The sequence below is a fragment of the Lissotriton helveticus genome, chromosome 12, assembly GCF_964261635.1.
Source record: "Lissotriton helveticus chromosome 12, aLisHel1.1, whole genome shotgun sequence".
In the NCBI taxonomy this organism is placed as follows: Eukaryota; Metazoa; Chordata; class Amphibia; order Caudata; family Salamandridae; genus Lissotriton; species Lissotriton helveticus.
The window spans coordinates 694,442,662-694,464,352 of record NC_136073.1 but is presented as its reverse complement, the minus strand read 5'-3'; the positions used below and the strand labels follow the sequence as shown (position 1 = coordinate 694,464,352).

At 49.4% G+C, this 21,691-nt stretch overlaps 1 protein-coding gene across 2 annotated transcripts in view; it reads left to right on the top strand.

Moving 5' to 3' along the window:
• HYDIN (HYDIN axonemal central pair apparatus protein) overlaps positions 1 to 21,691 on the top strand; it is a 3,619,565-nt gene that overhangs the window by 1,225,944 nt on the left and 2,371,930 nt on the right. For both annotated transcript variants that reach the window (XM_078670948.1, XM_078670947.1), the window contains exons 27-28: positions 5,607 to 5,816; positions 6,884 to 7,021. In XM_078670948.1, coding sequence (XP_078527074.1) covers positions 5,607 to 5,816; positions 6,884 to 7,021 — 348 coding nt within the window. The remainder of the gene's footprint in view (positions 1 to 5,606; positions 5,817 to 6,883; positions 7,022 to 21,691) is intronic.

The window sequence follows — 21,691 nt, the reverse complement described above, 5'->3', positions numbered from 1 at the left end:
GTCTTGCTTCTCCTATGCCTGTTTGGTGGTTGGCTGGTGGGAGGAGCAGACTTTGAAACGGGAACTGTTCTTAAAACATGGAGACCACATAAAATTGTGGTTACGTTTTATAGACGATGTTTTTGTTGTGTGGAAGGGGACCAATGAAAGTGCTAATGATTTTATATGTGACATCAATGTAAATCAGATGAATTTGAATTTTACTTCAAACATAAGCAGTACTGAGGTAGATTTTCTAGATACAAGAGTAGAGAATGGCGGTTTAAGAACAACTCTGCATAGAAAATCTACTGCCGGCAACTCTACGTTGCATGCTTCAAGTGCTCATCCAAGACATTTAATTGAGAGCATTCCCTACGGGGAGCTTCTCCGAATTAAACGCATATGTAGTAGTGAGGAACAACAAAACACATGCATGCGAGAAGCTATTGAGAGATTCCGTAGAAGAGGCTATTCGGCACGTAGTCTGCAAAGGGCCCTGGAGAAAGCGAACAGCAGATCGAGGGAATCATTGCTGTATAACATGGAGGGAAATGAACCAGAGGATAGTGAGGAAACCTCTAATTCACCCAGATTAATTCTAACTTACAACAACCAGCATCGCCAAATTCGGTCCATAATTAATCGAAATTGGGCGATAGTACAGACGGATGCAGTCATGACACCTGAGATACCCAATAAACCTACGATAACAAATCGAAGAGGTATCTCTATGAAAAGCCAGATAGCCAAAAGCATTCCAGATCTTAGTAATCAAAAGAAAAGCATCGCATGGCTACCTGAAAAACAGGGTTTTTACAAATGCTCTTCATGTCGGGCTTGCAAATTTGGTGTAACAACTAAGAAATATACTACACCATTTAGCCCAAATGAATTCAAGATTCAGGGGTGCTTTGACTGCAAAACTGAATATGCTGTCTATATCCTGACGTGCACTTGTGGGCTTAGGTATGTGGGAAGTACCAAGCAGCAGGTGCACGTCAGGATATTGCAACACCTGCGGGCCATTGTTAACAACGACAGTACATACCCGGTCGCAAGACACTTCAAAGCAATCCACCAAAACAAACTAGCGGATATAAAATATTTTGTTATCGCTGCAGTAAAGGATAACCCGCGAGGTGGAAACCGGGAAAAAAGTCTGCGCCAGTTGGAATCGAAATTCATTGTAGAGTTGGATAGTAGACAGCCAAATGGTTTGAACAACACTGAGGATTTGCACCATTTCCTCTGATGTCCTATCCACCAGTTACTAATGTTTCCTGCATGTCTCCTAACTCATATATCGTTAAAATCTGGATAACATTACTTTAGCCCCTGCTTTCCCTTTCTGTCTCAAAATTGTTTTTAGTCTTTCACATTATAAGCATAATTTATTTTTGCTTATAAATTTTTAAAAACACTACAATCTTATATGAATCAAGATTGACATCAGTAAAGTAGCACAGATTAGGTGAACTTTTAGAATAATTATGATATCACTTTTTGCACTTTATTAAGGAAATACTTTGATGCTGCTATAAAAATGTAAAATTTGCACTCAGTTTGTACTTTTGCACATTGCGTATTTTTTGCACATTATATACTAGACTGACATAAATTGATGAGGTTAGCTAATAAAGAAAACGGGAATTCAATCCGCGATAATTATACAGAATTTTAAAATGGCAATATTTTAAATGGTTTATCACTATTTTTATATTGTATTCTGCATATATAAAATGTTTATTTATTTCGTTATTCTTCACTACATAAAGAATGATAGATATATATTTAAAGATATTTTTGTACTGCATATTTTATCGATGTATATATTTATTTATTTATTTATTTATATCCATTGGAAAGTATATGTTGAAAAGGTCACCTTAAAAAAACCAAACATCTATGTCAACAAAGTTAAGATAATTGGTATAAAACGTGCAATGCGCGCCATATATATATATATATTTTTGGTATATCTTCGCATTTATGCTGTTATGTTGTGCAAATTAAGTACAAATTGATCGAAGGAGGTTTGTAAAAACTACAAGTCCCAGCATGCTTACTTATCAAGTGTTTCCTTCATTTCTATATATCACATGGAGGGGGTGAAAGCATCACTATTTGAAAAAAACTGTATAAAAACTAAAGGTGGACTACAAGTTTGTAATTGAGAAAGAATACAGAGGTATTCGAAACGCGTCTGACGAACTGATTAATAAAAGACCTGCATTATTCACATAACTTGGAGTCTGCTATTCGTTCTTTGGTGGTGGTCCGGCTGGGCGCTACAGAGAGGATTGAAGATATCAAGATATATATATATATATATATATATATATATATATATATATATATACTTTTTTTTTTTTTAGGCAATCGCAAAAGGAAGCCAGCAGCACACCAGAGGACAGCACAAGTATATTTTATTGTGCCCCCTAACAACGCGTTTCGGCGAAGCCTTTTTCAAATACAGACATCTTATTGGCACAATTTTATTTAACTGGAATAATTGATGAATATCTAACTGTTCTTTTTGTGATATTTCCTTATTGTCATGAAGAATGCATATTACATAGCTTTTGTCTTGCACTTGTCCCTTTTGGTCAACGATTTCTCTTTCCCCTTTGGGGATAGAGGATCATGTTTGATAATTGTTACATAGTTCCTTTGGGGTTTACCCCACTCCATCCTTTTTTCCTCAAAGCTCGATTCTTTCAGGTGTGTAGGTTTGTTTATTATATTATGTTCCGTGGCAGTGATCATGGATTCTATTAAGACCCAAGCTCTTGTTCTTCTACTCCTACGTGCATTTGGTCGGGTATGACGGGGTGGTACTTTTTGAGAACCTGCGGGGGTTAGTTTGCAGTCCCTCCTCCAGCAGGGTATAGCTGTGGTATTTAATTCAAAAGTTAAGGAATCTGCGCTAGATGTCTCTATCAGATGTAAAAATGTTACTTGCCTCCGGTAGCATAATATCTGGTAGAGACACAGTCTAGCCAAAGATTCCTTAACTCCCTGCGCATCCGCCACACTCTGCGAAAGACCTATGAGATAAGAATTATACCCTTTTTCAGCACTGGTTTCATATACCGGTGATCATTGTCTCAACTAATGTTGGTGCTCAACAGACCATTTGGCCTTGTCACATAGGTTTTGTTTAGATGTTGCCATGCCATCCATTTCCAAATGTAAGTGGCTGGAAGGGTGAAGGCATGTTTTATCTTTCACACTAGATTAGAGACCAGTGAGCAGTATTGATGTATTTTGTTTTTTCTTTGAAAGTCTTTGTTTGGTATCATCATACCTTGTGTTGGTACTTTCACTATGTCACATAATTGTGTGATTCAACAGACAGCTGGGAGTTGTTTTTATAGGTTTTGTTTTGCTATTACCATGCTATACATTAACATTGATGAATGGTCTATAGAGTGTAAGGTTTTCTTCCCTTACATGATGGTTATTTGCCAGGGTGCAGGTTTTCACGTAGCCCTGTGCTTTGTTGATTCTTTTAGGGAGTTCTTTAAAATCCATGTATGGTATTAACATACCATTTGATGTTTCTTCTTTATTAATGTTTCAAAGATTTTTGATCTTTTTGGCACACTGTTTCCACAACCAGTTTCAATAGTGGCTCCGCGTTCTGGGGCGGATGTTTTCACTGAAGAAACTGATGTCCATGCGCCGGAGGGGACTTATATGGCTCCACTGACGTCATGACCGGAGTGATTGTCATCACAGAGCCGTGCGACATCTTCCCCCGGCACGCAGAGGTACTGTTGAAAATGTTCCAGGTCCAGACTAGCGCCTGGGGAGAATTCAAAAGTTATGGAATCTGCGGCTAGACTGTGTTTCTACCAGATATTATGTTACTGAAGGAAAATAACTTCTACTACGGTATCAAAGCAGATTTTGACTCAATAACATAAAGCCTACAATAAATGCAGTTCGAATAATACAGATACCAAGAAATGGGAACCGTGGCTGCTTTAAGAAACTCTGCTCCTCCTTGCTAAACATGAATGGATTTCAAAATGTAAATTGTGACTGGGTCATAAGGAAGGATCCCTGATAAATTCCCAAAGCGGCAAGGTGTCAGAACAGTGAAGATTTCAGTAAAAGGAAACAAGTGTTTAGCATAAAGCCACACACTTACAAGAAGAAAGGAAGCAACGAGATCTTCACCTCTCAAAATCCAAAGGGATCAGCCCTATTCTCTAACAGTGTATACAATAATTAAAACACACAGATACTCTAACAACATCTGTATGTCTCTCTACCACTCCTGGGACCAATGGTGTTGAACTCCACATTGTGCACTGGCAACATTACCATACTTACCCATCCCACAGAACTTGGACAGTGACGGTAAACTTGAGTATCCCTGCATTCCTGTTAAGCAATGAAACAGAGGCTCCTTCAGCTCATTAGCTCTTCACTCTTCTGCCAAGATTTCCTCTCTCAGGCATCACTATAAATAGTACAACAATACTTCTTTCTTTAGCAATGAAATCATCAGAACGCACCTGCAAAAAAAAAAGCACGCAGAGCAAGCAAAATGCATTTCAAAATTAAGGCCTTTATTAAAGCTAACTTTTTTCAAACGTTTCAATGTGCACTTCGAGTACATGATCATAGATGCATGTATAACTTCAAAACTAACTGCAACGTGAATCGATGCATTTATGATTATATATGCAATATGCTTCAAATAAGTGCAATAGGAATTGAGACATGAGTGTAAATATAAATGAAAACTACATGTTGCCATGGTTAAGCTACACATTAATGCGGGCACATTTAGGAGTCTCTAGTTTTCTACAGTGAATGTAATTCAGTAGTAAATTGAATGCTTACTTTACGTTAATGAAGTTAGGCACACAGTGTATATCGTTGAGTATACATAAAATAACGCTTCTGTGATGTGTAAGGGGCGAGCCTAAATTGTGTGGTAATTATAACCATTACACTTGCACACAATTAAACTAAAAAAATAAAACCTTTACACTTCTACAGTTTCAGAGTGTTGCCAGTGCTACACATTAAAGTAGGACATCTTTTCTGGAATCAGTGTTTGATTGATTTGCAGGTGGAGGGTTCATAAAGTGCATAGTTTAGCAGAATGCCTGTGCTCCTATTAACACACATGGGTTTAATCAACGCTGGCCTTTGAGCTGTTCATGTGCAGGCATATAGGAATCAAAGTGAAAACAGTGCAAAAGTGCATAAACCCTGGGTCGGGCCTGTGATATTACTCATGGTGTGTCCTTGTGTTGATTGTACCAAAACCTGTTAAACCGGGCCATCATCCTGTGGAACTATAGTATGACACTATGCCTTTTCATAGAAACACATGAAAAGGCATTTTCGAAGCAGCTGACCAGCCTCAATGCTTACTACATATGTCTTTGAAAGGATTCTCATTGAAGCAGTAAAGTCTACACAGCAGCAGGGAAACTGCAAGGATTTAAGAGTTTAGTGGACTCTGGAAGGACTTTTGAGGTGTTAATATATTTCCTGTGTATTTAGCTTTATTGTTCTTTTATTATACCTTGTGATATATGTTTAGGCGCAGACGATGTAAAATAGTCTTCATCATCACACTCTTTCCTTTCTTTCTCTAGGTATTTGATATTCTTCCCCTGTATGGAATGCTGCAGCCTGGTGAAAGCCAGCAGTTGTCATTTACATTTTTTGGACATAGTGGCATCCGTGCACAGGTGAAGGCTTTATGCGAGGTGGAGGGAGGCCCAACTTATGAGATTACACTTCGGGGAGAAGCCTCACTTGTCTGTTATGAGTTGGACAAAAGGGAGCTCGACTATGGTCTACAGGTATAGCAACCTTGTTTTAAAATCTCAGAGCAATGTGCTTTGGCAAGTGGCAGAATACCTTTTTTAGAAATTACGCTGTTCTAACAGAAGAGATCAACCCAAGCTGTATTCTATAATGTTTCCTCATGTGCCTCTTCTTGCCCTTTAACCTCGCCTTCCACTTTCGCCTTTCCCTTCCCCTTTGGGCCTATTGTGCCCACCTTCAGTCCCAGTGGTCCGCCCTTCCCCTAGGTCAAATATACTTATATCTCAAATGATTTCATTGTTCTCAAGCTCCAGCTCCTGCCTGCTTACTTCACTTACGTATCCCACTCAGCCCTAGTTGATTCCCCACTCAGGTAATTTCATCAGCTCATCTTGGATATAGCCCAACCACAAACACTCTGAACTCTGCCTTTAGCCTCCCTGCTTCGTTATGTCCGCATTTCTTTGCCTCACATGGCTGCCTCTACACTTTCCACCCAGATCTTTTCATATCTTTTCACCTTGTCTGCCTTTCAGTTGCTGTATTCATCCACTTGAAGACAACCACTCCATTTTTGCAGCCTCCTAGATTATCTGTCTCATCCTCTTAACTTCCAGTTGCGACATCTCCTTTTTCCAGCATCCTATTTAAGCCTGTACTATTCTCTCCTTCTTATTCTACTCTTCGAGTTTTGCTTTTCCCACATTCACCTCATTTACTTAGCTCCCTTGTCTTTAACTTCTGCTCCATCCTTCCATTTGTAAGCCTTAGGCTATGCACCCTAATATATTACAAATTCCATTTACCCAACCAGACTGTCTAGCTCCCATCCTCAATAGCAGGTGTAGCTCTATCTACTCTTTACCCTCCCAACTCTGTCCCAGTTTTTTCAGTCTCCAATTATTCCTCTCTTTTATCCTCTTGCCAACTCTGCCATTTTCCAAAATCTAATTTCCCTCATCAGAATGCCAGAATGAGCAATACAAGTCTTTGGCACCCACCAAGAACTGCATCACCATTCCTTAAGGTTACTTATTTGCCTTTAATTACACTAATTATCACACAATACTTTTAATAGAACCTCATATTTCTTTTTTTGCAGCCCTTTGACCATGTAGCTGAAACTGAATTTTTGCTGAAGAACAGTGGCAAAGTCAGCTTTGAATTTGTGGTTGTTAACAATATCCAAGCTTTCAAAGAGAATCCACCTCCTGGAGCACCTCTGATTGTGCCTTCCTCTGTGAGTATCTTTTGCAGCATACCCTTGATTTGATCCTCCTTACTTGTGAGATTTCATAATTTCATTATTTTTTACAATTTTAGTGTTGATTTCTTAACACAATAATGCTGATACTAATCCATTATACAATATACCAGACGAAGCAATAAACACAACACAACACCACCTGGAAAGGATTTCACTTTATAAAATGAAGCACATCAAAAACTGTTTTCAGAATAAGGCTTGGGTTTTATTTATGCAATGCACTGTAACAGAAAGTCTTTCCCAGATGTCAAATGAACAACATTCAAATATGTTTGTGTGTGTGTGTGTATATATATATATATATATATATATATATATATATATATATATATATATATATATATATATTGTATAGAAAAAGTCATTTGTTGTATAAAATTGTGGAGAATTTTTATTAATTCCCTAAAATATTTAACAAAAAGTGAATTAAATTTTCACCTCTAGTGAAATGCAAAAGTGTAGTACACCTACAAGATTGAATTTATAGCATTTATATGGTTAAAACGAACGTGTGATAAGATGGCCGCCACATTCCAAATAGAAATGATCATGGTCTGTAAAATCATGTCCGTCCTCTATTTTTGCCACTCCTGCAAAAACGTATTTTAACTGTGTGTTTGTAATGGTGCAGCATCGTGAACAAGGGAGCACGACTCCCGAAACGCGTATATGTACTCTATTTGCAAATAAAAAGGACTGTTTTCTCTCCTACCACGGAGTGCCGGATGATTTTCTTGATCCGAATGGAGGGAGATCTTATGTATGGGATATATATATTATATCTGTTAGGGCATTCTGCTTCCCGCATTTTGGCCCCTGCTCATTGGACTCTCTGCTATTGGGGCTGTAGCGGTATGAGGGGACTCGACAGGCAGCTTGAGTTTTGGGACAGTGAAAGGCTTTCATCGCCTTTACGGCTCCGCACTTGGGATTTTTTAACTTTCACCCTGCCCCCCATTGTCACCGACCCGATATGTTGTTAGCATGAAGCATCTTGGGAGTTGTAGTGCTGGATATTAAAACGACCTACAACAGGTGTGCACCATTGCTTAGGGGAGGAGCGGACCTTTGTCAGCATATTTAGGCAGCAGGAAAGAACGTGATAAAATGACCAACTCGTGTTGGGCGCTGAAGAAGATGTAATGCCGAAATGCATTCGCCGCCACCGGAGCCGTTTCTTTGCTCAATAAAGCCTGTCAGACAAGTTCTTCTCTGGGCTCCTGTTTCGTCTTTTTGGAGGGAGTTTTGTATATATATATATATATATATATATATCTCCAATCCTGCCGCTAGCGAAATAACAGGCGCTGACACCATGAGAATAAAGCAATGAGTTATTTATTAACAAAAAAGAGCCACGACCCGTTTCGGCGGCAAGACACCTTTGTCACAATATATATATATATATATATATGTGTGTATATATATAATCACCAACACCTCCTCCTATCGAAAGAGTAGAGGCCACACAGGGGAATTTTGGAAGCACTTTATTTATGCAAATGCATTTCAGCCCTTCCGGCCTTCTTCAGTGCCAACGTGATAAGGAGTCTGCCACCCACCATCTTAAATGAGTCCTGCCAAATTTCCATTGGTGGAAACCCGCTCCGCCCCTATCAGGTAATCGCTCACCCATTCACAGTCCACGGAGTTCTAGTGCACTGCAAGTCCCAGGATGCACTTTTGCCCAGGTAGGTGGTGCGTGGGGTCTATACTGCCAAGTGGTCAGTGGCAGGCAGGATCGTGGTGCAAGTGACAGCTGTGTTCCTTTTTAAAGTTGAAATTGAAAGGCCTCCTCGGGTCCCCAAACCGCTGCAGCCCCAAGCTCAGGATAAGTTCAGGCGGGGGCAGAAATGGCAGTCCATACCGCCTGGCAAAAAGTCAATGACTTCAGTGTACCGCCTTTCTCCTCCCAAACTACGAGGTGGGCTGAGACCATCACAATAACTTGGAAGACACACAAAAACCGCCGTAGCAGAAGCCAGTGACGTCCCAGCCAGCTTGCACAGCGGGGGCCTCTAAAACGCGTTTCTGGCTGACGCGAATCAAATCACCAACACCTCCTCCCGTCGAAAGAGTAGAGGCCACACAGGGGAATCTTGGAACCACTTTAATTAAAACTGCGGCAAATGCATTTCAGCCCTTCCGGCCTTCTTCAGTGCCAACGTATCTGAAAGAGACACGTTAGTGATAGATTCCTTACCTTAGAATATCCCCAGGCGTCATACTGGATCCGGAATTTTTTTGCGTAGCAGTACCCATGCGTGTCGGTAGGCGTCGTCCGTGGCTCCGCGTCCATCGTCAGCGTCGTGGGCGCCGTGATGACGTTGTCGGAGTACTTAGATGCCGCCTCTGCGTGCTGACGTCAGTTCTTCTTTTTTCCGCGCCAGCAAGCGCTGATCCGGAAAAAGTGGTACCCTTAGTCTATTTTTTACTAAACTTTTTCGATCATTTTTGATCTGCTTCGAAGTCTGTACGACTCCGACGGTGCAGGTAGGGATGCCCGGGTTCAAACCCTGTGCCGAGTGCGACCGACTGATGTCAGTTACCGCCCCCCATCACCGGTGTCTTCATTGCCTAGGCCTCGACCACAACAACAAGGCCTGTTCCGACTGTCGAGCCCTGACGTCCAAGGCTAGGCGGGAGCGGTCCCGCAAGCAACTCGAGCTCCGGCAGTCGGCCCGCGCCGCTCGAGGTCCCGGTACGCGAGGAGGTCGAGGTACCGGTCGCAGGGTTGGAGCCACCATGGCTCCGGGAGTCGGCCACGGTCTTCAGGCTCCTCAGGTAAGCACAAGAAGTCGAAGAGATGTCATCGCTCTTCTGACTCCCCCCCGACGCTTGCGCGATGCGGCCTGGGGTTCGGGCGACACCGCCCACGCGGCTCCGCTGGAGCCACAGGTGTCGCGGCCTGCTCCATACCTGCCGGTCCCTGGGCAGAACGCGACGCTAGGGGAGATTGATGACTTCCTCATGGCCATGAGGTCGCTCACTCCTCCGTCGGGTTCCGCGGCGCCTTTGGGCCCAGCGGTCCCGACTGGGTCCCCACGCGGGCCGGGTGCTTCGGCCCCTGCGCCGTCGGGTGCTCCGGCAACGGCGCCGTCGGCGACTTTGGTCCCGACGCCGCAGGGCCCGACTGGATCCGGTTCCGGATCCGGGTCGCCGCCGGTCGACCTCACAACCTCGCCGGCGCCAGCCCCAAGGGTGTCACCCCAGGCGCCGTCCCAGGACGCCGCCGTCCCTGGTCCTGCCCTCAGTTCGGGTCCGGCGTCGGAGCGGCGCCGCTCTGCACCGCTCTCGACGCCGATGGGCTATTTCTATTTCTATGACCCGGCCCCATCCTTTGAGCCTGAGTACCAGGCGATGGGTGACGAGGGGGACTGGGAGGGGTCTGAGGACCCTCTGGCACGCGAGTGTCAGTATTCTACGGACTGGACAGGAGAGCTTGGGGATGCCAGTGGTCTGGACACTTCGCCCAACACTGGTTTTGTCTCTCCTCCTAGCGTGGCTACTGAGGAGGGGGCTGCCTATAGCGTGGTGCTGATGAGGGCGGCCAAGGCCTTGGGCCTTGAGCTCCCCGTTGCGGCGATGAGGACAACCTCCTCACTGAGGTCCTTAAACCGCAGGCAAGCTCGGCCGAGCCTCTGCTGCCGTTTAATGAGGCCCTAACAGATGTTCTTCTGGGCACTTGGTCCAAGCCCGCCACAGGTCAGCCTGTGGATAGGAACGTGGCCAGGCGCCACCGCCCGGCTCCGGGCGACCCTTGCTTTCTGTCTACCCACCCCACTCCCGAGAGCCTGGTCATCCAGGCCTCTAATTCCCAGACCGCATTCCCGTCTGCTCCCCCCGACCGGGAACCCAAGAGGTACGAGCCATACAGAAAGAGAGTATTCTCCTCCCTGAGTTTAGGATTGCGGTCAGTCAATACCGCATGCCTCTTGGGCTGCTTCACCCACTCTCTGTGGGATACGGTCGCGGACGTGCTGCCAGAATGCCCGGTGGAGGTCTGGGCTAAACTCGGCCAAGCCCTTGTGGAGGGTTGAGATGCGGCGCGTTATTCCATCCGGTATGGGCTGGACACTACTGACTCACTGGGCAGAGCGATGGCAACGACGGTGGTGATTCGGCGCCACGCCTGGTTGAGATCTGCCAACTTCTCAGCTGATGTCCAAAACACACTTATGGTCATGCCGTTTGATGGCCGTCGCCTCTGCGGCGACAAGGCAGACCATGCGCTTGAGCGCTTTAAGGACTCCAGAGCTACAGCCAAGTCCTTGGGCCTCTCGGCCCCGCGCCAGCAAACGGCTGCCTTTCGCTCCTTTCGTGGTCAAGGAAGGGGCGCCCCCACATGTCCTGCCAGCCACGAGCTGCAGACTACCATCCAACACGGTGGCGGACGTGGAAACCGCCGTGGCGGGGGTCGGGGACAACGGCGAGGCCAGTCCACACCTACCCCTGCAGCATCCGCCTCAAAACCCTCCTAGTCTGTGCTTTCAGGCCCATGTGACCCCAGTGGGGGGCAGGGTTCGCCATCACCACCACCACTGGCGCACTGTAACTTCGGACAGGTGGGTGCTGCAAATCGTCCGAAGGGGCTACTCCCTCCCCTTCGAGGCGTCCCCTCCAGCCATGCCACCGCAGTACCACCGCGTGTCGGGGGATCACTTGAAACTTCTACAAGAGGAAGTTACGGCCCTCTTGGCCAAGGGGGCCATTTAAGTGCGTTCCTGGGCCTGAAGTAGGGTGTGGTTGTTACTCCCACTACTTTCTGGTACCCAAGAAGGGCAAAGGGGGCCTGCGCCCTATCTTGCACCTACGGAACGTCAACGGCTTCCTCCAGAAGGAGAAGTTCAAGATGCTGACATTGGCTCAGGTCTTAGCTGCCCTAGACCATGGAGACTGGATGGTAGCATTGGACTTGCACGACGCTTAGTTTCACATCCCCGTCCTGCCGGCCCACCGGCGTTACCTGCGCTTCACGGTAGGCCACGAGCACTTTTAGTTTACTGTGCTCCCCTTCTGCCTTACCAGCGCCCCATGGGTGTTCACGAAAGTGATGGCGGTGGTCGCAGCTTACCTGCGCAGGTTAGGGGTTTCATTCTTCCCCTACGTCGACGACTGGTTGTTGAAGGCGGGCTCGCCCCAGACAGTCGTCAGCCAGCTTCCAACTCCTGCCGACCTCCTGCACCTGTTGGGGTTCTCCATTAATGTGCCGAAGTCACACCTGTGTCCCTCTCAGAAGCTCCTCTTCATCGGAGCGGTTCTAGACTCAGCGCAGTTTCGGGTTTATCCTCCCGAACAGCGGGTTCGGGATATTCAGGCTCTGATTCAGATCTTTCAGCCTTTGTCCCGAGTCTCGGTCAGGTTGACACTGCGGCTTCTGGGGCTGACGGCCTCCTGCATCCTTCTGGTGCATCACGCCCGGTGGCGGATGCGGGCTCTGCAGTGGGACCTGAAGTTTCAGTGGGCCCAGCATCAGGGCAACTTGTCCGACCATGTCTTGATCTCGGAGGGCACTGCAAGAGAGTTGCAGTGGTGGCTCACGGATCGCGATTGGGTCAGCGGCAGATCCCTCTCCCTACCCCAACTGGAGCACGTAGTTGTGACGGACGCGTCCCTCCAGGGCTGGGGCGGCCACATGGGAGAGGCGGAGATCAGAGGCCTCTGGTCTCCGGCGGAGTGCCGGCTCCACATCAACCTTCTGGAGCTGTGGGTAATACGGCTTGCACTGAAGGCATTCCTCCCCTCTGTCCAGGGGAGTGTAGTGCAGGTGTTCACGGACAACACCACCGCCATTTGGTACTGCAACAAACAGGGCGGGGTGGGGTCGTGGACCCTATGCCAGGAGGCTCTGCGCCTCTGGCAGTGGCTGGAACATCAGGGCGTGACCCTAGTGGTTCAACACCTGGCAGGTTCCCTGAACGCCAGGGTGGACGAACTCAGCCGTCGGTGCATGATGGATCACGAATGGCATCTAATCTCGGACGTGGTGCAAGGCCTCTTTCAGCATTGGGGAGCCATCTTTGTTCAAGTCCCCAATTGTCAATAGGTTTTTGAAGGGCATCACACACATTTTTTTTTTTTTTAAACTCTTTATTCATGACTGGATCAGATATTACATTTGAAGACATTTTTCTTTTAACATATTGTCAGTCTTTTCCGTTTTCTGAAACATAACTGTGGCGCAGTACTCCGTACATCAAATCGTACATCCCGGTTCGTAAAATTCCAGATATCAAATCAGAGTAACATGTATCACTTATTACACGTCAGTAGGATACTGTATCGCCCAACTGTTCCCCGTTCCCTCCCACCTCCCCCCACCCTGTTCCCGTCTTCTGGTCATACCCATGTACAGCTTCATAACGCTAGTCTAATAATGATGTTACGGCGTAAGTGGACATTACAGGTCATAGGTGTGGTCACCAGTGTATCTAGGCAGTCGGCCTCGCATATCTCCTCCCTCCATCCCCACTGAGCACTCAAGTACCCTCCTCCCCAGGCAAACTCAGGTCCTCGTCCTCCAGCTCCAACAGCATGCGATCCCAATCTTGTGCTACAGGGTATTTCCGGTGGCCCTTCTCCTCCTCCCTACGCAATTCCATAGCCTCCGCCTTCCCCCATTTCAGCATATCGGATCTCCACACCTCTATGGCTGGGGGCCTAAGGGACTTCCATCTCATAGTGAGGGTCCGGAGTGCCAACAAGAGGGCTAGGTCTGTAAATTTCAGCTGTGCCCTACAGGCCTTGGGTCTCTTCCTATTCCCTATCAGGCAGGGTAAAGCGCCCTCCGGGACCTGCATACCCGTTATGGCGTGAAGTGCGTGCCGGATTATCTCCCAAAATGTGCGCAGCCTCGGGCACGCCCACAGCATGTGGACAATATCAGCGTCATCACCCTGACATCTAGGGCAGCAGTGGGAGACGGTGTGAAATATCCTATGTAATCTTTGTGGAGTGAGGTAGGCCCTACGTAGCACCATGGCTTGTATAAATTTGAATTTAGCATTCCTGGACACTCTTCTAGGATGTCCGAGGATGATCTTCCAGTCCCCGTCTGTAATTCCCTCTCCTGTGTCCGTGCTCCAGGCCTCCCTAAGTGGGGTGAGGGATCCCGCTGCGTGTTCTCTAATGCCCACATAGAGCCATTTTACTAAATGACCGCCCGACCCCATATAGTGGAGAAGATGGACCAATTCGTGTTGTGTTGGTTTAGTACGTTGTGTAGCCCAAGTTCGCCTCACATAGTGGGAGACCGTGGCGTGTAGAAGATACAGCCGTTGCGGGGCTCCTGTGGATTGTGTAAAGGTGGCATGGTCTAGCAAGTTGTCGTCCCCAAATAAGTCTCCAACCCTGTCTACCCCAGCATCTATCCAGGGTTGTAATCTATGTCTCGTCAGGGGTCCTTGTGGAGTCGGCAGGCCCAGTAGAGGAATGTTGTCAGCATAAGGGGGGGTCCCTGCCGTGTATTTAAGTGCATTCCGCCAGCACTTCAATGCCACAAGCAATAAGGGGTGGCAGTCTCTCGGAGTCTTGGCCGCAGGCAACAGAAGGGAATGGAGCGCCCCTCGCGCCAGCTCTCGTGGAGTGAAAGCAATTTCATGGAGGTCTCTGCCCGCCACCCATCTAGTCAGCCACTGAAGTTGGCTAGCGTAGTAGTAGCCACGTAAATCAGGCACTCCCAGGCCCCCCTGTCTGGTAGACAGTTGTAGTTTCTTGAGGTCTATCCGTCTCCTCCCCGAACCCCAAACCAGGGTGATCAATAACGAGTTCAGCATAGTAAAAATGGGTTGTGGCAGAAGGACCGGCAGATTCACAAAATAATACAGGATTCGGGGAAGCAGGACCATCTTTGAAAGTGCCACCCGGCCCATGACGGACAGAGGCAGAGACGTCCAGAAGTTCACACTACTGCGGAGGCCAGTAATTGCTCTCCGCACATTACCCTCAATTTGGTCGTCAGGGTTCCGATAAACATTAATGCCGAGATATTTCTAGGTAGTCGGGGCCACCTGGATCACGTGCTCCCCAAACTGTATGTGGGTGGGTAGGTGCCCGTCTCGGAAAAAGAACCCCAATGATTTCCCGGGGTTAATTACCAGGCCCGATATCCGTTCAAACCGCTCAAAGGTATGCGCCAGGAGGGTATGGTCGCCCTGCAGGTCATGTAGGAACAGCAATATGTCATCAGGGTAGATGGAAACCAGGTTATGGGTATCTCCAACCTGGATTCCCGTCCCCGCCGCCCTAGTCCGGAGTGCAATTGCTAGGGGTTCTAACGTAAGGACAAATAACAGCGGTGACAGTGGGCAGCCCTGTCGGGTGCCCCTGTGTACGCCATAACTGTCCGACGTGTGTCGGCCGGTGCGTGCCCGGGCCGTTGGGTTGGTATACAGTAGACGAACCCATTGTATTAGGGCGTCAGGAAGGCCAAAGCGACGTAGAGCTTCAAACATAAAGTCCCAGGCCAGGGAGTCAAACGCCTGCTGCAGATCTAGGGTTATACAACCAGCCTGCGGCGAGTCCGGGGGGGTCGTGGTCATGAGGGCATGGAGACGTCTCGTGTTTTGAGAGGTACTCCTCCCCGGGAGGAAGCCACACTGATCCGTGTGGATCAGGCCAGGGAGATGGGCTTGTAGTCTCAGGGCTATAATTTTACTAAGGATTTTATACTCCGTGGGGAGCATAGACAGAGGTCTATAATTACTCACGTCCAGTGCATCCCTGCCGGGCTTCGGGATCGAGATGACCAGGGCCTGCATAGTCGAAGCCGGCAGGTGGCCAGTTTCATACGCCGTTTTGTAGATTTTTTCTAGAATAGGGGCTAGCGTATCACAGTAGGTTTGGTAAAACTCTCCCGGCAGACCGTCCATGCCTGGGGTCTTGCCCCGGTTTAGAGAGTGGATGGCTATTTTAATTTCCTGCTGTGTGATAGGCCCTGCTAGGATCGTCTGGATATCTCGGGGGAGGGCCGGGATCGGGAGCTCATCTAGGAAGTCTAACATGGCATCCCTAGTACCAGCAGGGGGTGGGGCGTACAGTCTCTCCAAATGTGTCTTAAACATATTATTAATCTCTATCTGCGTATTTACTTGTCTGCCCGTGTCATCTCTGACACTCGTGATTACCGGGGTCTCAGGGGTGTCTCTAATCAGGCGAGCCAGCAGTGCACCCGACCTGTCCGCCTCCGCCTGTTGCCGTCGTAAGTATTCTCTGTAGTCCATTACCCTTAGGGTCTCCAAGAGCTCTGCATGCTCAATATTGCACAATTGGAGATCCCCCCTTCGTTCAGGGTCCGTCCCCACTGCGGTCTCAAGCATTGCCAGCCTGTCCTCAGTCGTACGGAGTCTATCATATACCTCCTGCCTGGCGCCCACCAGCCGGCCAATCGCAGCACCCCTCACCACCACCTTCATGGCGTCCCACACAACCAGGTTCGAGGACGCGGAGTCCCAGTTATCCCTGAAGTAGTCTGTTAGCGTGTTCTCCATGTGGGCACGGAACGGGCCATCCTCAAGTAGTGATGGGTTGAGCCTCCAGGTGGGCACCGGAGAGGGAATCCTGCCCCAGTTCAAGTCTAGTGTTAGCGGCCTATGGTCCGAAAACGTCTTGGCAAGGTAGGCCGAGGACGTGCATTGTGTCATCAGGGACCTGGTGCAAACAAATCTGTCCAGGCGTGTATGCAAGTTATGTAGTGGGGAATAGTATGAATACTCCTTGTGTGTCTGATACAGTGTACGCCACACATCTGCCAGCCCCCACCCCTGAAGCCATACTCGAAAGGAGTCAGACAATCTGTGAACCCCTGCCCCTTGAAGCGGAGGGTGTGACCTGTCCAGCCCCGCATCCAGTATCATATTCCAGTCCCCACCCAGAATCCAGGGGATGTCCGCCCAGTCTGCTAAGGCCCTACTCACAAGTGGGAGGAATCTGTCCTGGTCGTGGTCTGGGGCATAAATACTGCCCAGGACTACCACCACCCCATCCAGTGTACCCTTTACCAGGAGGTATCGCCCTTGGTCATCTGTCTTCCTATCTATCTCCATGAAAGGGACCCCATGCCGCACCCAGATCGTAGCTCCTCTAGAGAAGGCAGAATATGCTGTGGAAAAGACAGTCCCCCTCCATTTCTTTCTCAGGGTGTGTACTTCGGGCTGTGTTAGGTGGGACTCATGGAGAAATACAATGTGTGCTCCCTGGCGGAGCAGGAAGGCGTGCACTCTGTGTCGTTTCTGTATCGCCCCTAAACCTCTCACATTCCATGTGACCAGCCTATACCTCCCTTTCGTGTCAGCCATAATCAGATACCGATGTTCGAGTAGACAACAAAATATAGTACAGTGGCGACCAGAAGACGGTTCCCTCCCATTCCCAAACCCCAACTCTGAAGGCGCAGCCTCGGAACCCAGCTGTGCCGAACATGAAACAATACAACAAAATCAAACAATGAACCGTGCATACGCTCTTGGGGGGTCTGCTGCACTTAAGCCACATCCGATGGACCATGTCAATCGGTGCCGCCTGCTCAACGGCGCCGCCGGGAGGGACATTACTTACAATTAGTCACTGTTACCGGCCTTCGCTTGGGGGGGGGCCCCCCCTTTCAATCCCGCAGAACCAGTAAGGTGTGTCTGTGATAGTTCAGGGTGGTGGCCTATTTCAGTTCACATTGTAGGGGGCAGCAGCCAGGATCATAACCTTGCAAGAGCACTCATTTATTGCGAAACAACTTACATGCCTCTTGTTCTCGGGATCCCTCGCACCCCACTCCTTCGCCTCCTCCCCCCCCCCCCCCCCCCCCACACAGCCTCATAAAGGTTACAAAAGTAGAAAAGGATACCAGGTGGACTCAGCGAGTCAGAGTACATTCACAGCAGCCATTATTCCAAGGCAGTGTCCAAGAGTTCATCCGCCGCTCGGGGCGTCACGTTCGGGAAAAGTACCAAGCTGTTCTCAGAGTCCGAATGTACAGTGCTGTCCTCCGTGTCCGTATTCACTTGTTCTCGGTCGTCTCTGAAGGAACCCACCATCGCGATGGCGTCCACTTGACCTCGTTTTTGCTCGTGGGCCAGAGGCCCCCGACCTCTCGATCCCGGGCCTCCCAGATCCTCTCCGCCAGTCTTCGGGGCCGCTCCGTCTCCAGCTCCACTGGACGTCGAGCCCGGAGTCTGGGTTGCATCTCGTTCAATATCCATCACTTCCAGCCACTCTTCCGCATCTGTAGGGTTGTCAAAGAAGTGGGTCTTATTTTCATGGATCACTTTGAGTCGCACCGGGAACAGCAGGGCATAGCGGAGCATGGCTTTCTGGAGTTTTCTCTTAATCTCATAGTATGAGGAGCGCTGTTTCTGCACTAGATTGGTGTAATCCGGGTAAAGTGAGATGCGTTTGTTTTCATATTCTATGACAGCCTTCAGCCGGGCCTGTCGAAGTAACGTGTCCCTATCCCGGTAGTTGAGGATCCTCACAATCAGGGGCCGGGGCGATCGGCCTGGGCTCGGCTGACCCGTAGGAATCCTGTGTGCCCTCTCCACGCAAAAGTACAGGGACAGGCCGTCCGTAGCAACATGCTCCCGGAACCAGGCCTCCATAAATTCCGCTGCGTGGGGCTCCTCACACCGTTCCGGCAGGCCTATGACGCGGATGTTATTTCGTCTATTGCGTCCTTCCGCATCTTCCACCCTATCCAAAAGAGTCTGTACCTGATGCTGGATTCGCTGAATAGAATCTGTGTGTTCAGCCACCGTCGGGGTAAGATCCGTCAGCGCCAGACCCTGGTCCTTGACTTTGTCCGACAACTTGGAGTGATCGGCCTTAAGCAGGGAGAGATTCGAGGTAAGGGTACCCAATTGCATCTCCATCGCAGTTCTGGAACCCTTAATTTCTTTAAGGATCAGGATCTAGTTTGTCACCCTGATGGCCAGAGGCCGCAGTTCCGGGCGCAGGATCGCCGGGGGTCTCATCCGAGACGTTGTCGGTAGGAGTACCATCCTTAAGATCGGCCGCTTTCACCCCCCTCCGTCCCATGTTGTTCGTCGTAGGGCAACCTCCTAATCTCCTTGCAAAATGCAGGGGTCAGTATTTCAGCCCCGTCCGTGGGCACTGACCAGTCGCAATAATCGTGCCGCGTCTCTGTAGGCCTCACGTTTGCAGACTCGATTATGCAGGGGGCCGGGGGGAGGGGGGGGGCAGCCGCTGTGCGGTGGCCTTCTGCGTAGGCCCGGTTCAAGTACAGCCCGCCAAGCCCCTCACAAGTCGCGGACCTGCGCCCAGTCCACAGCTCCAGTCGACGCAGCAGAATCAGCAGGGTGCCGCAAGGTCAGTCTTCCAACAAGCGCCTTCCGCGTAGATAGAGTGGGGGTGGAGGGGGGCCCAGGGAGGGGGCCGCCGATGTATCGTAGCGCCAATCTCCGTGTCCCCAGAACCCTCCAGAGAAGATGGCTGCCTCGTCACCCAATTTTATATCCAGGAGTCCCTCGGGCCAGGGGGGAGGGCAGGGGGTCCGTCAAAAAAAGGGGGGGGGGCCCGCCAAAGGTGCAGGGTCGGCTTCCTCGATCCCGCCGGTTGCAGGGTCGCCCCTCGTACCTCTATGGCAGGCGGGTCCTCAGCGTAACAGCAAGAGGCGACGCCACGGCCCGGCCGCCGTCCGCGTCCGAATCCGGAGTCCGTTTCTCTACCGGGCTCCGCCGGTCTTTACTCATAGCCCGCAATCGCCTCAGGGGCCCTCCGTGTAGTCGGGTCTACGCAGGTAGTTCCGGTCGCCGTGGAGCAGCCCCCAGCCCCACGTAGGCCGCACCAGGTCGCAGGCAGGCCCGACCGGCCGCAAAATTGAGGCCCCGGCTTTTGGCCAGGGACTAGGCCGCAACAGCGCCAGGACTCGCCGCACCGCCCCTTCGTCTGCCGGAGGCTCCCGGGAGGGCAGCACAGTCAAGAGCGTCCTTCCCTGGGCGGTAATCAGCTCCGTGGCGGCCGTCGCAGGATAATGGCTTCCCGGCAGCACCGGAGCTCTAACGACCTCCGACCGCCATCGTGGCCAGCTAGCCACGCCCCCCCGGGCATCACACACATGTTCCCTCCTGTTCCAATCGTGATGCCCCAGTGGGACTTGAACCTTGTACTTACTTATCTGATGTGCGCTCCCTTTGAGCCACTTCAAAACTGTCCTCTCCGCCTTTTTACTCTGAAGACTGCTTTCCTGGTTGCCATCACCTCTGCCAGGAGAGTGAGTGAGCTCCAGGCTCTTTCTTCCAAACCTCCATTCCTTTCTGTCCATCCGGACAAGGTTGTGTTGCGGACAAGGCCCTCTTTCCTGCCCAAGGTAGTCACAGCCTTCCACATCGGGCAGTCCATCACCTTGGCCACCTTCTTTCCGCCTCCACATCCCTCGAAAGAGGAAGAGAGACTCCACCGCCTGGACCCAAAACATGCGCTCTCATTCTATCTGGATCGCACACGCCAGTTCCGGGTGGATGACCAACTCTTTGTTGGTTACGTGGGCGCTAAGAAGGGACGGGCGGTGCACAAACGGACCATCTCTCGGTGGATCGTGTTGTGCATCCAGGCATGCTACTCATTGGCTAAAAAGGAACCTCCTGTTGGGCTGAGGGCCCATTCCACTCGGGCCACGGCGACTACTACGGCCCTGGGCCAGGGAGTCCCCTTGCAGGACATTTGTCAGGCAGCTACGTGGGCTTCGCCGCACACGTTCACAAGACACTACTGCCTGGACAGCCAAGTCCGGAGGGATGGCTTCTTTGGCCGTTCCGTCCTCCAGGACTTTCTGGTGCGATTATTGGTTCGCAGACCCACCACCGGGGTTGGTATTCCTGGGGTATCTATTCTAAGGTAAGGAATCTATCACTAACGTGTCTCTTTCAGATGCACAAGTTACTACTTGTGTAACAATATATCTGTAAGAGACATTAGTTAGTGATAGATTCCTTACCGACCCACCCATCATCCCCGTTCTGCGAACCGATATCTAGGGTTAAGGTCATCCCCTTTCAGGGCCCTAGTTTCATGGCACCAGTGTTGGTTTTAGCATGGCTCTGCATTTCTGGTGCGGATAAGCTGTGTATAAGAACTGACGTCAGCACGCGGAGGCGGCGTCTAAGTAGTCCGACGACGTCATCACGGCGCCCACAACGCCGACGACGGACGCAGAGCCGCGGACGACGCCTACCGACGCGCATGGGTACTGCTACGCAAAAAAATTCCGGATCCAGTCTGACGCCTGGGGATATTCTAAGGTAAGGAATCTATCACTAACTAATGTCTCTTACAGATATATCGTTACACAAGTAGTAACTTGTGCGATAAGGAGTCTGCCACCCACCATCTTAAATGAGTCTTGCCAAATTTCCATATATATGCAATAATAACACACAAGGCAAATGTAACTATTAAATGCATGGATAATAATATGAAATGAAACACAAGCAGATAATACTTTATGTCCTGCAAGAAATCAGAAAGATGTATACACTAAATACATCAGATGACTGATTAACTTTGGATGTGCACACAGTCTGAGTAACTGAAAAGTTTCAGCTCTCCATCCATCATCTCCTTGTGTTTGCTTTGTTCGCCCTAAGTTGGCGGGTGTGCCCAGACGTGAGTCCCTTGCTCACTTTGACTGGATTCAAG